The sequence below is a fragment of the Choloepus didactylus genome, chromosome 5 (genome assembly GCF_015220235.1).
Source record: "Choloepus didactylus isolate mChoDid1 chromosome 5, mChoDid1.pri, whole genome shotgun sequence".
Taxonomy (NCBI): Eukaryota; Metazoa; Chordata; class Mammalia; order Pilosa; family Megalonychidae; genus Choloepus; species Choloepus didactylus.
This window is the reverse complement of record NC_051311.1, coordinates 130,790,979-130,808,006: the sequence shown is the minus strand read 5'-3', so window position 1 is coordinate 130,808,006 and position 17,028 is coordinate 130,790,979. Positions and strand designations below refer to the sequence as shown.

The 17,028-nt window shown below is 38.4% G+C and overlaps 1 protein-coding gene across 1 annotated transcript in view; it reads right to left on the bottom strand.

The window, feature by feature from the left end:
- SP4 (Sp4 transcription factor) overlaps window positions 1-16,691 on the bottom strand; it is a 132,772-nt gene extending 116,081 nt beyond the window's left edge. The window contains exons 1-3 of the mRNA XM_037836871.1: window positions 16,346-16,691; window positions 15,792-15,937; window positions 13,711-15,268 (exon numbers count right to left, since the gene is read on the bottom strand). Coding sequence (XP_037692799.1) covers window positions 13,711-15,268; window positions 15,792-15,937; window positions 16,346-16,352 — 1,711 coding nt within the window. The 5' untranslated portion in view covers window positions 16,353-16,691. The remainder of the gene's footprint in view (window positions 1-13,710; window positions 15,269-15,791; window positions 15,938-16,345) is intronic.
- Between the last annotated feature and the right edge of the window lie 337 nt (window positions 16,692-17,028).

Sequence of the window (17,028 nt, the reverse complement as noted above, 5' to 3'; positions counted from 1 at the left end):
TGGAAAATAATTAGTGTGTAATACACACACACACAAATACAAAAATAAAATGTTTGGCCCAGTACCTGACACATAGCAGGTAAACAATGAATTAATTACATAAATGATCACAGGAAACAAACTATATCGGGAATTTATAGTGAGAAAGAAGTGATAATGGTCAAAGTAGCGGATTCTGGAACAAGAACATGTTTGAATTTTGGCCCTATCTTTTACTCTGTGGCCTTGAGCAAGTTATTTAACCTCTCTAGGCCTCAGTTTTCACAAAAAAGAGGGATGACAATAACACTTATTTTGAAGATTAAATTAGTTAATAGGTCAAGTGCTGCATATGGTATCTGGCATATTATAACCATGCAGCAAATGTCAGCCAAAATATAAAATATAAAACAAATATAGGGGTTAAAGAAGTACCCTAGGTATACAGTTTTATTCATGAAAGAAGACTGCATGATTTGTTTCCCTCTTAGAACATTATGGAAGTGAGAGTTCTGTACCATGTTATTTAACCTATAAGGAACATACAGATTTTTAATATTTATTTGATGACCAAAGTTATGGACATAGGCTGCCAATAGAAAGTCCATGAAATGGATGAAAGTTTATCAAGATGTTACTAAAACTATTTACCTGCCTTATCATTAAAATCAATATAAGTACTGATACCATACCAATGAGAATAAAAGGTGACATTCTAGAACTAAAAATGCAGAATGCTTTAACTTTACAAAACTATATGAATAAAATCACAAATAATTAAATTTTTGCTTCAATAAGCATACTATCACAGACTGTAGTCTTTATGAAAAATATCTGTCAAATGCTAATGTCTCAAACTGGTTCACGTGTGGACTGAAATACTTGGGTAAACTTGTAGAATTTATAAACCACTATAATTATTTCTCCTATATAAATCCAGTTAGTAGTGTCATATTCATAAAATCTTTTCCTTTTCCCTCTTCTCTCTCAACTCCTTGGTCTAGACCCCTCAACAACACCCAAACAAGGATCTTCCACCCTCTCCCCCAACCCCACACCAGGTACAGGTACCCACTTACCACAGCACAGATCACTATCTGGTTCCTATACTTCTGTGCAAAAGCAGCTCCGCTTCTGTGAACAAAAAGCTATGGTGATTTGACTCATTATTTACAGAACTATACTAAACCTTCTCTGACTCGCCACTATATAGAGCACCTACCATAATAACTTCAGAGGTACAGAAACAACCGGGAAACTTTAAATACCTTCAATTTCTCCAAATTCCTTTCACTGCTAAGATTCTCACCTGCAAATGTCCACCAAAACATATGAAACAATCAAATATAATTCCCTTTATTTCACTTTATTGATCACTTTTCCTTTCATGATCATAAACTCTCTCCCTTTTCAAGTATGCATCTTGAACCTATTCCAAGGATCTGTCCATCCTATTCTCCTATGAAGTCAAAGTTCTCCACCTGCGTCCTTGTTTTCCACCTGTGCCCTTTCTCTCAGTTCAATGTCAGGATTATATGTACTAAGCAATGTTCAGCAAGAAGTGATACAGGGTGTGTGTGTGTGTGTCTGTGTATGAATGACAAAGTCCCCTAGGGGCCTATAACAGGTTTACAATTCAACCTCAGTGTATATTAACAGTCTTTGATTTAAGTCTGAATTTTGCAATATTTATAGAATACTCCTTAATGGAATTTCCAATCAACACGTAAAAATCCAACATAACCTCCAATGGTCCTCTTCCTCCTGAGATGGCAAACTCTGTCATTCTTTAAGGCCCAGCCCAGTCACAACTCCCTCCATGAAAACATTCCCAGAATATCCTACAACTAGAACTAATTCCTCCTTTCTCTGGGCTTCAGTAGCATTTCATTCAAAGCTTTTATAAAGTGAGTACTCACATTGTCATTTAATTAACTACATATATACACCATATGCCACTGACTCTAAGATGCAAGTGATCACAAGACAAAAAAAAATGCTGCTAATTAAACTATGACATGTATTTGATTTTAAGGACATTTCAATTTCAAAGATGTTAAAATGTAAAAAAAAAAAAAAAAAAATCTTAGAATCAAAAAAATATAGTATGTCTCACACAACAGATAATATATTTTGTGAGGAGAGCCAATATGTTTCACTTCACCTTTAGTTACTCTAAGCCTCTTACAATGGGAAAAGAATGAGCAAACCTGATGCTTTTACCTAATCCCTTACCACCTCTTTCATGTCACCATTCTGTGTACTAAAGAGAAATTCAAGAACATGTTTTTCACATTAAGCAACCATTTACTTCACTGTCATACCTTTCTAGGGTCAATTGTGAATTCATGACTAAATTATTATAACAATATCCTTTTTACCAGGATCCTAATTTCTAACTTTTCTACACTGTTATCTATACAGAAACACCTAAAAAATATCACTTGCATTGCAAATCTTTCCATTCAATCCCTTGTATCCACCAGATTCATGTTTTCATGTGTTAGCTCTACACTTTCATGTGTACAAGAGGGCTTTGGGGTTTTCCAATCTTTGATCTTTGTCAAGGTCATCCCAAGTTCAGCCTCCAGGCTCAAGATATCCTCTCTTCTCACCTCTCCACCCCAAACCCTCAACTATCCACTTTCCAAACCAATCTTCAAAGCCTATTGCAATCACAGACAGCCTTCCTTGTAACACTCCAATCCAATGATCTCACTTATCTCTTAACTCTCATCCTTGTTTCCCCTATCTTCAACACCCAATTCTTAAACTCTCATAGGCAGTTAAGCTGCCATATAATTGTTTCATGTATGCAGGCCTTATCTCCTCAAAATAATCGTCCTTTTAAAACAGGTTAATACTTTCAAAGCCTAACACAGGGCTGAGCCTACAGCAAACACTTAGTTCTTCCCACACTGAAATACATTGCTTCTGTAGATAAACCTCTCCCCATATACATGGTTATGCTTCATTAAAGCTTATTGATAATCCTTTTATACAAACCGCTCTTGTTCACTTCTGACATTTAACTCAAGCTAATGCCCATGCCTAAAATTCATTCTCCCAGCTTACTACCTCATCTACTTCCAATTGGTGTCACTATGAAGAGATTTTAACAGGTTACCATCTTCTATATACATTTTTCTTTCCAATAATCAAAGCATTTTTACAAATATTATCTCATCTGATCCTTGCAACTGTGTGACATTAAGAGGGAAGGAATTAATACCACTATTTTACAAATAAAGAAAAGGAGTTGTGCCAGTTTGGATATATTATGTCCCCCCAAAAGCCATACTCTTTAATGCAATCTTGTGGGGGGAGACTGATTAGTCTGTTGATTAGGGTGGAAACATTTGAATAAATTATTTCCATGGAGATGTGGACCCCAACCATTCAGGGTGGGTCTTAAATTAAATTACTGGAGTCCTATGACAGAGCTCACAGACAGAAGGAGCTCAGAGCAGCTGAGAGATACTTTTGGAGAGACGCTTGGGAGCTGACGGAGATGCTCGGAGATGCTTGGAGTTGCGGACAGAAGGATGTTTAGAGATGCTAAGTTAAGGATGCACAGGAACTGAGAGAAGAGATGAAACAACATGGGAACAGGAGAAGCCAGCCACGTGCCTTCCCACGTGAGAGAGGTGTTCCAGACACCATCAGTCTTTCTTCAGTGGTGGTATCCTTTTGTTGATACCTTAGTTTGGGCACTTTTATGGCCACAGAATTGTAAATCTGTCACCTAATAAATCCCCTCTTATAAAAGCCAATTCATTTCTGGTATTTTGCATAATGGCAGCATTAGCAAACCAGAACAGAGTGAAACTCCAATTGTAATATATTTGCCCAGAGTGAAACAGCTCATAGGGAGCAGCATCCAAGCAAAAATCTAAGGGTCCTGATTCTTAGTCCTGTGTTCTGTGAAGCCTCTCAGTATATATATTGGCAGCAATAAAAAATCTGCTACTTGAACAGTACAGTTCAAGCCAGATTATTTGCTACCTCCCTAAAAGAGAACGTCTATGAATCTGAATTAGCACTTTTTGTATTTAAAAGAGTCTCAAATATTTTTTATACACAGCTATGACCTAGATATTCTGAGCACCAACAAAAAAAAGGAAGAAAGGAAGGAAGAAAGGGAGAGGGGGAAAGAGAGAAAGAAAAACACACACTAAATTTGCTTATTCCATAAGCTAAATTAAGTTTGAAGCTGTAAAGTGCTTCCCCAAGTTTGGACTTTATTAGGATCCGAGGTTTTCTGAGTGTCCTCTAATTCCACTGAAGAAAAAATAATCACACTGTTCATATTAAAGTGACAGTTTCAGCAATGATTATGTTTGAAGTGATAACTGAGACAAAATATCCTTACTACAAATATAATGTTGGGCACTGAAGAGTATGTTTAAAATATTAATACTTCAAAGGTAGTATTCACCCAACAAAAGGCAAATGATACAGAAAAACAGCACCTAAGAGCACAGTCAGAAAGTCTAACAAAACAATGAAGAACAGAAATCTATTGATTTTATGAATTAAGGTATTGTATTTATTGCTTAACAGAATTCATCTTATTAATATTGCCTGTGTAATAAGATCAATGTTATAACTATGAATATCAGAGCTAAAAACTGTGACCTTCAAAACCCTTAGAAAAAATCTCTGAGTACTTATTCAATAACAGAAGTTTAACTAAGATTTATAGATAACTCTGATCATATCCTGGACAGAAGTACCCCAGAATAAGACCAGGTACTCAAATATTCACAGAATCATAAATTTTAGAATTAGAAGCGTCATATTTTATCTAATCAAACTTTCTATCCGGCACAAGAAATTCTTCCACTTTCTTTAGAATCTCTGACAGATGGACATCCAATCTCTATCATACAGCTTCAGTCCACATATGTATATGTGCATGTATACATATACATATTCACTTGTTTTCCCAGGGCCAAACAAAACAGAAGTGTTTCATTTTCCAAAATGCAGCCCTTCATATATCCCAAGGCAGCCATCACACTTTCTCTTAGTCTTCTTCTAACAATAAAAATCCCTTCTCTTTGATTATTGCTAGTATAAAATGCTTTCCACACATTCTTCATCCTGGGAGCCCTTCTTGGTATGCTTGCTTGTTTGTCAACGTCCCATTTAAAATGTGCCACCTGCACACAGTATTGCAGATGTGGTCTGACAAACACAAAGTATACAGGGGTTTTACTCCACTCTTAGTTCATGTTAAGTCAATAAATCCCAAATCATTTTCACATGCACTGTTGCCAAGTCAGGTTTCCCTTCATCTTGTATGAGTACAACTCTCCCTCCTCAGGGGATTTTACCTGCCATATTTATCTTGCTAATTCTGGCCTGCCATCCCAGACTATTAAGATCATTCTAAATCTCAATTCTATCCCGTCATATTAATAACATCTCCCAGCTTTGTCTCATCTTTGAATTCAGTAAGCCGCCATCCTTCAGTCTGATTCTGAGAAAATTATTAAGCAGGACTAGAACAAGGTTAGAACCCCTATACCATAATTCCAGAAATCTCTACTGAGGTTGATGATCAACACTTTTTCATATAATTGTGAAACAAGTTATGGGCCTTTGAATATATCATGACTATCAATACTGAAATCAATATACACTGTGCTGACATTATTTCCTTTGAATACTTATCTGGAAACTCTAAAGAAAGATGATATGAACCTAGTTTCTTAGTAAGCCCATCCTGGCTCCCAATGTTCCCTGAATTTTTTTATAAATGTTCAGAGACCAACTATTCAATAATTCATTCAAGAACTTTGTTAAGGATGCTTATAAAGTTCATTTGTCTGCAGTTTAGGATATTTTGGAAAACTGAGATGCTTACTGGTATTTTCTGGTACTTTTTCCATGCTTCATAATTTAAGTTACTGATATTGGCCTGAAACTCAATCTGGAAGTTCCTTCTGATCCTAGGATAGCATTCAACTGGATCTTCTAGACTTCCAAAAAGCAACTAAGTGTGTTCCATCCTTTACTTATCTTGAACAAACATCTCAGAATGAGTTACACACAGCTCTGGTCATTTCAGTTGGAACTGCGTTTTCTTTGCTGGTTAACAGAAACACAGTGGCAAAGCTCTGACTTTTTCTGTTCTCTCTTAATATTATACCATTTTGCTCAAGCAAAATGCTCTGATTTAAAGCCTTATATGCTGTTTAAAGTAATTTTAAAACCCTTATTTTATGTGATAGATTGAATTATATACTCCACTTTAGACATGTTCTTAATCTTAATCCATATTACTGTGGATGTGAACCCACTGGAGAAAGAACCTCTTGAAGATGTTATTTTTAGTTAAGGTGTGGCCCAACTGAATAAGGAAGGATCTTAATCCATATTACTAAAGGCCTTACGAAGAGAAGAAACCAGAAACCAAAAGTTGAAGGTCACACAGGAATGAGCTGAAAGTCAGAGAAAATCAAGAGAGCCAAAGCAAGAAGACGTTGTCTTGTGACGGGAGGCAGAGAGGCAAGCCAAGTACCCCAAGGATTTTGGCAAAGCAGCCCCAGAACACTCCAGACTCTGGGAGAAAGCACACCTTACAGATAACTTGACTTTGAACTTCTTCTAGCTTCAAAACCATAAGCCAATGAATTCCCTACTGTTAAATCAAAACCAGTTTGTGGTATTTCTGATTGCAGCTCTGCGAAACTAAGACAATTTATTATGAGTTTTATGAGTTTCTGCTTTCCTGATGGTATTCTTAAAATTTCATTCTGCTTTCTGTATTCACTCTCAATCCTATGCCCCTCCTTCCATCATCCAGATACAGTATTTTAAAATGACCTTATCATTACTGCAAAGGAGATGCTAAACCTGCTTAAAATTGTGCCTAAGAGTCCCCCCTGAGTGCCTCTGTGTTGCTCAGATGTGGCCCTCTCTCTCTCTGTCTAGCTAAGCCACCTTGGCAGTTGAACTCACTGCCCTCCCCCCCTAAGTGGGATCTGACACCCAGGGGCGTAAATCTCCCAGCAACACAGGATACGACTCCCAGGGAGGAATCTGGACCCGACATCGTGGGATTGAAAACATTTTCTTGACCATAAGGAGGATGCAAAATGAAACAACAGTGGCTGAGAGATTCCAAATGGAGTCAAGAGGTCACTCTGGTGGGCATTCTTACACACTATACAGACAACCCTCTTTAGGTTTTAATGTATTGGAATAGCTAGAAGTAAATGCTTGAAACTATCAAACTCCAACCTAGTAGCCTTGACTCTTGAAGATGATTGTTTAGCAATGTAGCTTACAAGGGGTGACAGTGTGATTGTGAAAGCCTTGTGGATCACACTCCCTTTATCCAGTGTATAGATGGATGAGTAGAAAAATGGGGACAAAAACTAAATGAAAAATGGGGTGGGGGGGTGATTTGGGTGTTCTTTTTTACTTTTATTTTTTATTCTTATTTTTACTTTTTCTGGTATAAGGAAAATGTTCAAAAAATAGACTGAGGTGATAAATGCACAACTATATGATGGTGCTGTGAACAGCTTATGCACACCACGGATGATTGTATGATATGTGAATATATTTCAATAAAACTGAATTTAAAAAAAAATTTGAGCTTAACGTGGAGGCCCCCGAACAGCTGCACTAGTTTTTATTTAGCACTTCTGTTATTAAGGGTCATAATTGTCAGTCAGACTGTCAGAACTAAAAGAGAACTTAACTGCAGTTAGTATTTCAATTTTCAAAGTCGCCTTTAAAGGATTTAAGCACACACAGCTATTCAAACATAAAAGGATGAAAACTAGCCTTTATCTGTGGACTCATCCTTATAGCTTTTTATGTCACATGAGCGAAAGCATCAGAATCAAAGATGACTCTAAATCATGGCTCTACCACTTACCAGAGGGCAGATTTTCTGAAAGAAAGTAAGGCTTAGTGGGGCCATCTGTAAAATGGAACACTACCTTTATTACAAGGATACTATGGTGTTTAAATGAGATAATGTAAGTACTTAGCCCAGCACCTGACACACAGTAGGTTTTCTTCCTCCACAACTCTCATTAGAAAAAAAAAAAAGAAATCCATTTCTAACTATAATTTGGAAAAAGATACTAAGATGCCTCAATCGAATGAAGATTCAGTTACCTACATAGAGAATTTACTATCACTCTACTTCTGAATTTGCTCTTTCAAGAAAGAACAATTAATACCACTTAGGTTCCACCATTAAAATCAATAAAAAGAAGACCTAGAGAATTGCATTTTTTTACCAATAATATACAAAGCTGAATACCTAATGAAGATATGTGGGAGTACCCAAACTCAACCTGGATGCTCTTCATTTCTGTTCCCTTTATCCTCAGCTAAATTTACTCATTTACTAGCAAATGAAGTCAAGATTCTATCACTCATGTTGAAGGAATACCCACAGTCCCACCATCCCCATTCCCTTCTGCTTCTGGTTTGGAGCTCTGGACCAGGGTGTTAGGCCTGGTCAGTTTTTAAATAATTATTTAACAGTGTAATTCCTAGACCTGCGTGACATCTACAAAGTGTCCAATTAAAAAAAAAGCCACTAAAAAAAAAAAAAAATTCTATCACTCAAAGTTTGCCACAAAGTACAAGCCAGTCATTCAATCTTTCTGAGCTTCAGTTCCCTCGTTTTTAAAATAGGGCTAAGAAACATGGAGAAAAGGATGCTCGATTACCTTTAAGTTACCTTAGTTGACTACAATTTCATTAACTTTATCTCATTACATATTTATACAAGCAATTTATGGTTTGTCAAGTTTCCTTTGCACCACTGGCTCATTCACTAAGTAGCAAAATGAGAAGCATTATAAGCATCTGATCTTAGCACAAATCTAGATCGGAAGCATATAGAAAAGCACATACATGTGAACAGTATGATATCAGACTAGGTTTCCCCTTTTACTATCAATCCTTACTATGTCAATCCACAAGTATTTAATGTAGTAGCACAGAACTTCTGACCCACAGAGCAAATACAAAGAGGAAATAATCCTGCTTATATCTGAAATAGAAAAATCAAAAGTCTTTATAAATACAAGCAGCAATATCCCAAAAGGCTACAATTGGTAAGCATTATCTAAAAAAGCCCTTCCAACTGCAAGTCTATCACTTTGTAAATCTACATTACTCCTACAAAATCTATGATTAACACCCTTGTTTCTCAACCTTGCTTCCTTTTTTTCCTCTTCAGTTTGCTTTAATGACTGCAGCAGTATTCCTAAAGTTTTCTTGTATATTTCTTGATCTAGAATTTGAAAATCAGATAATTAAAACTATTTTTCCTTGTTCCTCTCTCTATCCTGAAATCATTCTCAAATGATGCCCTTTTTAAAAAATTAACATGGCTCTATACGGAATACTTTTTCATCTTCCATGAAAAAATAAAAAATAGGTAACAATATTGTTATGTTACCATCACCAAATCTTAAAGATCACACTGTTTATACCTCATCTAATGGGTAAAATTAACTTGGTAGTTCAGAACCTAAATCCCTTGTACAGGGTACAAAATGTAAGTTCCTCATAATGAATTTCAATCTATAACAACAGTATTAGAAGATTTTAGAAAACTAAAATTATAAAAATAAACCTGCCTCCTCTGCAAAAATAAATGAAAACCAAACCCAGGAGTTTATGTATATGCATATACTCAGACATGTTATTTTTAAGATGCCTACCAGGGAAATCCAAATTTATAAAACATACACGGCAAAGGGAATTCATATTTGGATTAAACCTATTGAATTTCCACTAAACTTATTTTCTACTTTTAGCAGTTCAGGAAAAAATGTTTGGTGTAAGGGGTGACTGCTGGATTAAGTTTGGTTTTTAGATTAAATATGAAATTTCAATTGTTTTCTCTGGTTCCCATTTTCACCAATAATGCAAAAATTGGCTCTCCCACTCCTGGTTCTGTTACATGCCCAGGTTTTGTATTTTAATTCTCTGGAGAAGAAAAGGGAGGTAAGAGAATCAAGGGCCAGCAACATTTTATCAAGTTTCTAATTCTTTTGTATGATAACTAGCATAAAAATGTTAATTTCCAATAAAATTGACAAGGAAATATCCATTCATCCACCAAGAGGCCTAAAGTATAATCTGGTACCATATGTGATGCTTAAGGCCAAAAAGAAGTCACACTGCTGAGCACTGCCAGCAGATTTGGGTATCAATGGTCCCTGAAAAGTCTGAATTCTTTAAGGAGATGTAACTTCTGAAGTTCACTTTATCTATCTAGGACTCTGGCTACCAGAGGACATTCTGAAAACAGGTAGTTCTTTTTGGACAAAACACCCTTCACTTTCCACACTTAATTAAAACAAGGGATGTTCTTAAACCAGCAGTATAGTTAGTTGTTGCCTTTGTGCTTAAACTTAAAACAGAGTTTCTGTTCTTCCTTAGGTCAGAGGCAAATTCAGAATCTGAAGGAAATAAACAAAAAGTATGTAGGGGGTACATGTATTTAATTCCTACCACAATTCTAACAAATTATATATTAGATGTGAAGCCCAGAACTCAGAATTTTCAAATGAGATCAAAACACAGAAACATATTCTGAATACATTATCAACGAAAGAGATGCCCACCCCCATACCAGGCTGTCACTTATATTTCATAAAACCAAGTATGAAACTCCCCAGCTTCAAGAAACGGTTTCATTTAATTTGTCTTACGACTTTTTTCTTTTTTCTGTTCACATCATCCCCTCCTCTGTCTCCCCAAGAGTAAAATGAAGATGACAGAGAAGTTTTAGCCTTGTTTTCTTGAGCTTTGACATCCTGTCAAAGCTACCTAATAACTTTTTTTAATACTGGCAATAGCTATCTCAAATATTTAGAGCATTTTTTTTGAATAAATTAAACAAAACTGAACGATACCATTTTCCCAAGGGGGTGGGGTGGACATGAAATAACTAAGGAAGTACTAAAATTGGATGAGGGACACAAAGAGAAGCTCTGAACTTTCAGTTCCAGCGCTCACTTATAAAAGGGACATACAGGAACTTATTGCTCCTTCTCTCCCCTTCTCAGGACAGTAAAGTACCTCATGCCCACTTTTAATGTCTTAAAAACTAAAGCCAAAAAAAAAAAAAAAGTAAAAACCAAGTTATTTCATTAGCTTCATTAAAACCACTCAAAGGCATTGCGCCCAATTCCAAGCTGCTTTCTCCCACAGCTTTTATATCTTAATTCAGCAAAAGTTTTTCAAGCACCTACTATGGATATGCTAGGAAATGAGGTAAAATCTACAAACCCAGATTAACTGCACTGACTTGTATAAATTGGTACATTTCTGGTGTCTGTAATAGGACAGCTTCTAAAAATGACTGACCATCTCTATAAGAAGGAACTCTTCAACATCAACAAAATTTACAATCTTTAGTTTCAGAAAAAGAGTCCAACTATATAAAGTTCAACCTTCCTCACATACTTTTAAGAGGCTCCCCAAATCATGTAAAGCCTTTAAGTAAAAAAGTATATATGTATTCCTAAAAAGGTAAGAAAAAACCACATCTATTGGGAGTGCTCAGCACATACCAGCCAGTCAATATATATTTGTGAAAATAAGCTACAAATGTCTATTTGCCATCAAAATTCATCCAATGCCATGAACTGATATGCATATGAACTGGCTCAACACCCACCTGCTTCCATATTCTGCCTGTAGTTCAAGCCTGTTCATTACTGATGACTAGACAGGGGTCCTAAAACTTTAGTGAGCTTTAGAATCACCTGGAAAGGTTGTTTGAAATGCAAATTCCCTGACCCCATTCCCTCAAAATTATAGTTCCAGAAGCTGTATCTGCATTTGTAATGAACCATTCAAGTGACTCTGAATTAGGTAGCCAGAATGCACTTTGGGTAACACTGATTTGCCCTCACGATGGACACTGGAAAAACTGGATTATAATAGATATCAATTAGTTATCGAAAGAATTGACTATTTCTAGCCTAAATTATAAGTTATTCAATTATCTTAATTAATTATAATTCACTAATGTTTCATAGGCATGACAAAATGTAAGCTAAAAATCTTTGGCTTTGACAGTGCTGTCATTCAAGCCACCAAAACAGACATTTTTCTGAAATACTCAAGTTGCTGTCAATGTTTAGAAAAAGAGTAGGAACAAAGCAAGTGATGGATTTTAATCCAAAGACACACATATAATTGTGCTGCAACAGTTTTGGGGGGAAAATATCAAACTCAAAATACTCTTTGATTAGATTACTGTGCTGTCCAATACAGCAGCCACTAGCCACATCTAGGTACTTAAATTAAAACTAGTTAAAATTAAATAAAATTTAAAATTCGGTTATTCAGTTGCACTTGCCACATTTCAAGTGCTCAGTAGCCACATGTCGCTAATGGTTATCATGTCGGACAGCACAGATGTGGAACATTTCCATCACCATACAAAGTTCTTTTAGATAGCACAGGTTTAGAGATAGTGGGTATCTAATAACAAACGTAATCTCGGTTCTCCTGAATCAGAAGGCTCTATCTGGCAATTTCCAATTTTAATACTTTAGGTATTACTGTAAAACAAGAACCCTAGCACAATTATCCTGCAGCTTGTTTCAAGAAAGGTCATTCAAAAGTGATAACCTTACTCATTTCAGATTATCAATACAGAAATATTTAACTGAAGTGGTCTGAAAGTAGCAAAGACACTAAAACCAAAACTAGGTTTTCACCAAATGAGAATCACTGAAAAGTGTTTATTATAAGAAAACAACATGTACTGGGTAAAATAAGAATGGTCCAGAAAGATTAAAATGACCTAATAGGACTAATTTTCCAAGTACATCTGATGTATCTTTTACACGCATAACAAATAACAACTGCTTTATAATTGGTTTAAGAATGACCTAAGCTCAATTAATAAAATTAGTGACATTTACTGTCGAGCTTCACTTTTAATTGCTTTCCACCAACCTCACACTAAAACAGCTATAAATAATCAACATAATGACCATACGATTTACTTAAATATAATTTTACAAATTATATTTTTAATATCACAATCCTACTTCAATAACTGTAATTCAAAATCTTGAGAAAAACCCTGATTTTAGCAGCAAAAGCAGACATAAAAGTTAATCAAACAACCTGCAACTTAAAATCATATCTTTCAACTGCATCTAGTTTAAAAACTAACAACTCATTGTAATAAAAGAAAGGCATGGGTGATAAGATCCTGAAGCTTGAGAAGTAACTACCAGTTAAAAAAACAAAAAGAGCTTTATTAAACAGTAGAATGAAAACTTCATCAGACCCACAACTGTATACTACTAATTCAGTTTGAAATCTGTTAAAGAAGAAACAAATATCATTTTGACTAGGGTTCTTTCTGAAGAGTTCAAGTGTATTCAAATACGGTCTCTGAATTACAGAAGGCAAATATGATTTAATCAGGAACAGGTTTGCTTCATGAAAGAATAATCTTTTAAAGCTGCCTATCTAACAAATTTAACACACCAAACCTAATACCAAAATCTACAAAAGTGAACAGGTCACCCAGCTCATTATAGTTACAGTTGTTAGTATAATATTCCCATTTTTTTAAAATTCCTTATGATTATCTATGTACTTCAGAGGTCTATGACAAAGCTACGAGTTTGCAAAACAAACAAGAGTAATTATCAATTTTATTAGAAACAGTTTAAAAGGTACTTAAAGAGAAAAGATGTAGCAACTTACCTGCAACACTAGTGATTGTAACTGGAACTCCCTGCACTTGAACACCTGCAGCACCCAGGTTGGCAACGCTCACGGTCTGAAGGTTAGGCACTGATGCTAGTTGAGCAGTATTCAGAGTTATTGGGGCACCAGCGACAGCCACAGGTGCAATCTGAGCAAGTGTTGTGCCCCCACTTGAAGACACTGGGGTGATGGTTAATTGCTGGGATAACCCAGCATTCTGAACTTGCAAATTTGAAAGACTCTGAATATTCTGAACCTGTACAGTTTGCCAACTGATTTGCCCTGAAGGTGTTAAAGTTGGAGCCCTGATAAGCACCTGAGTCGGATTTACTGCTTGAAGTTGAACATTCTGCAAAGGTTGCTGCTGGATGGCCTGAATCGTCTGCCCTGACTGGAGTTGAAATGACTGTGGTGGAATGGCCTGAATAATCTGTTGCTGAGGCTGTTGGATCTGGATCTGTTGTAAGATAGGCTGGCCTACAATTTGCACCTGCTGAAGAGAATTTGATTGATCCTGTGCATTCTGTAGTCCATTAGACTGAAGCTGACTAGAGCTCTGAGCTTCAGATTCAGTAGCAGCAGGTGTTTGAGATTCTTCAATGGTGCGATCAGAACTACTGGTTGATGTGCTTGCATACTGGCCTGTATCTGCTGAGCTCACTAACGTGTCACTGCTCGTCAGAGATGTTGAAGCAGTGGTTGTACAGGTAGTGGAGGAGGAGGGAGATTCCGGCATAGTACTGGCAGAAGCAGTGGTGGTAGTGGTGGGTGTAGAAACTAACTGATTCCCATTGGAAGTCCCACTATCAGTGGTAGTAGTAGCAGGCTGGCCAACCTGTCCAGTCCCTCCTCCAGCAGCCACGCTGTTTATCACTGGCAAAGCTAAAGTCACTCCTCCAATGTTAATTGGTAGGGTTGTTACAACTTGAGCCTGTGTACCAGGAAGGGTCTGTAACTGCAGTGGTATTGAAACACCAGGTCTAATTTGGACTGGAACTGTCTGATTTGCCAGGTTTTGAGCAAGAATATTCCCAGAAGCTGTCCTGTTAGCAGCCGTGAGGATAGCTTGATTATTACCTGCAGAAATGAGCTGAATTTGACCCTGCAAATCCTGTAGAGATGAACTACTAGTTGGATTGATTTGAATTTGCTGGCCTTCTACTGTCTGAAGTTGTGGAATCACTTGATACTGTACACTACCACTTGGATTTTGTACCTGTATGACCTGAAACTGACCAGGGGTAGAATTGCTTGATTTAGTTTTTGTAGGAGATGCACTCCCATTATTACTGCTGGAAGAACTAGATGAACTAGAAGCTGGTTGAGAAACGTTATTTTCTTTTGAAGCAGGAGGAGTGGAGGCAACAAGTTGCCAAGCATTTCCAGCAAGTTGTGTCGTTACCAGTTCTAGCTGTTGTGGTTGATTTTGAAGCTGCACCAATCCTTGGCTCGGATCTATAATAATCTGTTGTTGTCCAGTTGCTTGATTTTCACCAGGAGTCCCTATTTTGCTGCAAGTAGCTGCCAGTAAAGCCAGAGGAGAAGGCTGAGAGTCCTACCCAAAACGGGATGGTAAAGGAGAGGGGAAAAAAAAAGTGGGCAGATTTAGTGGAAACCAGTAGTTGGGAGAGATTTTTTTATTTATTTATTTATTTGACAGCTTTAAGTATCAGAACTTACTCAGGAAGTGGTAGAAATTGAAAAGACATATGAACAAATGCAGTTAGAGACCTAAAATGTATGAATAAAGAAGCAGATCCTATAATATAAAGTTTAAATAAAAGGAAATTCCTAACAAACTTTCTTACAGTGTTACTTGCCTAACCTTAAGATTCCCCTTGGGCATATACACACCGTTTTCTTGTAGTCTGAGTTCCTAACGTAATTTTAAACATTGCTATACCCTCAAACATGTGAAATCTTCAGGAATTTACATTTTAAGTTCCTCACTCTCAGAAAGATGCTTTGACTTGATAAACAATTTTATTCTGTTGTTCACTTCTGGGCATTTAAACAGCATAATTCCCTTTCTCCCCTAATGTTTTGGGATGAATGTTTTTTTATATGCTTGCTTTTACCTGGGAGCCTGAGGTTTTGGGTTTTTTATTGTTATTCTCTGGCTCAGAGATTTTCCCTCCTTCTGTAGCCATCGCTGCTGCTGCTGCTGCTGCTGCTGCTGCTGCCGCCGCCGCCGCCGCCTCCTCCTCCTCCTCCTTCTTCTGATCTGCAACAAACCCCCCCCCCCACACAACAGGTTATTAGGATTATTATTACTCGTCTTTCCCTTCCCTCTTCTCCCGCTCCCCCCCATCCATTAATCTCCATAAACCCGCGATCCACGCACACCGGGAGGGGGTGGGGGAGGAGGGAAGGGAGGAGGGGGTATCACAAAACGTGGTTTGAAACCCGACCCATCGGCTCCAGAGCAACACCCAGAAGGAGGTTGTTCTCTCTCAGACATTAAGACAAAACACAACCCTCCTTCCCTCCCCCTGATTCCCTCCCTCTCTCCTCCTCCTCCCCTTAAAGCATCTCAGCGGCCCCGGGGGAGGAGGGAGAACCAAGCAGGGTCTGCGGAGGGAGGGACGGAGGGAGGCGGCGAAGGAGACCGAGGGGGGTGGAGAATACGTACCGCTCATCCCGCATTAACAGGACAAACCCTCAGACGGAGACACTGGGATAGAGGTGGGTGGGGGTGGGGGCGAGGCGGGAGGAGAGGCCGGTCCCGCCCGCCCGCGGTGGCTCGGAGGAGGCTGTAGCTGGCACAGGCTCTGCCTCTTTTTCCGCGAATGGCCGCCGCTGGGCTGTGGCGTAGCAGCTCCTCTCCGCCCGAGCCCGGCTGACTCGCCCTTGATTGACAGCGGCGGCGCGCGGCGCGAGCGGCGGCGCGGGCCGGGGGCGGGGCCAGGGCGGTGCGATCCGGGCCGACTCCCCACCCCCCTCGGCCTCTCTCCGCCGGAGCCGCCGACTCTCCACCCCTTCCCCCAGCGGATTGGCCGCCGACCTGCCGGGGGCCGGGGCGCTGGTGCCGCCTCCTCTCCACCCCCTTTCCCAGGGTTATTCTTTCAGAGGTTTTTCTTTTCCTCTCTTGGCTCTTCTCGCGCTTTTTCTCTCGGCGTTCTAGCTCAGGGTCGCTACCGGTAGGCTCTCCATACAGCCAAACTTGTTGTCTCAGGATATCCCGCCCCCAATTCATTTCCCAGCGCCCTCCCCTCATAAGTCCGCTCCAGCATCCCTTCGAATTGCTACTGAATGGAAAAATAAGGCTATCGCTCATGCGAAACGAAACAGACGATGTAGGGGTGCGCGGACTAT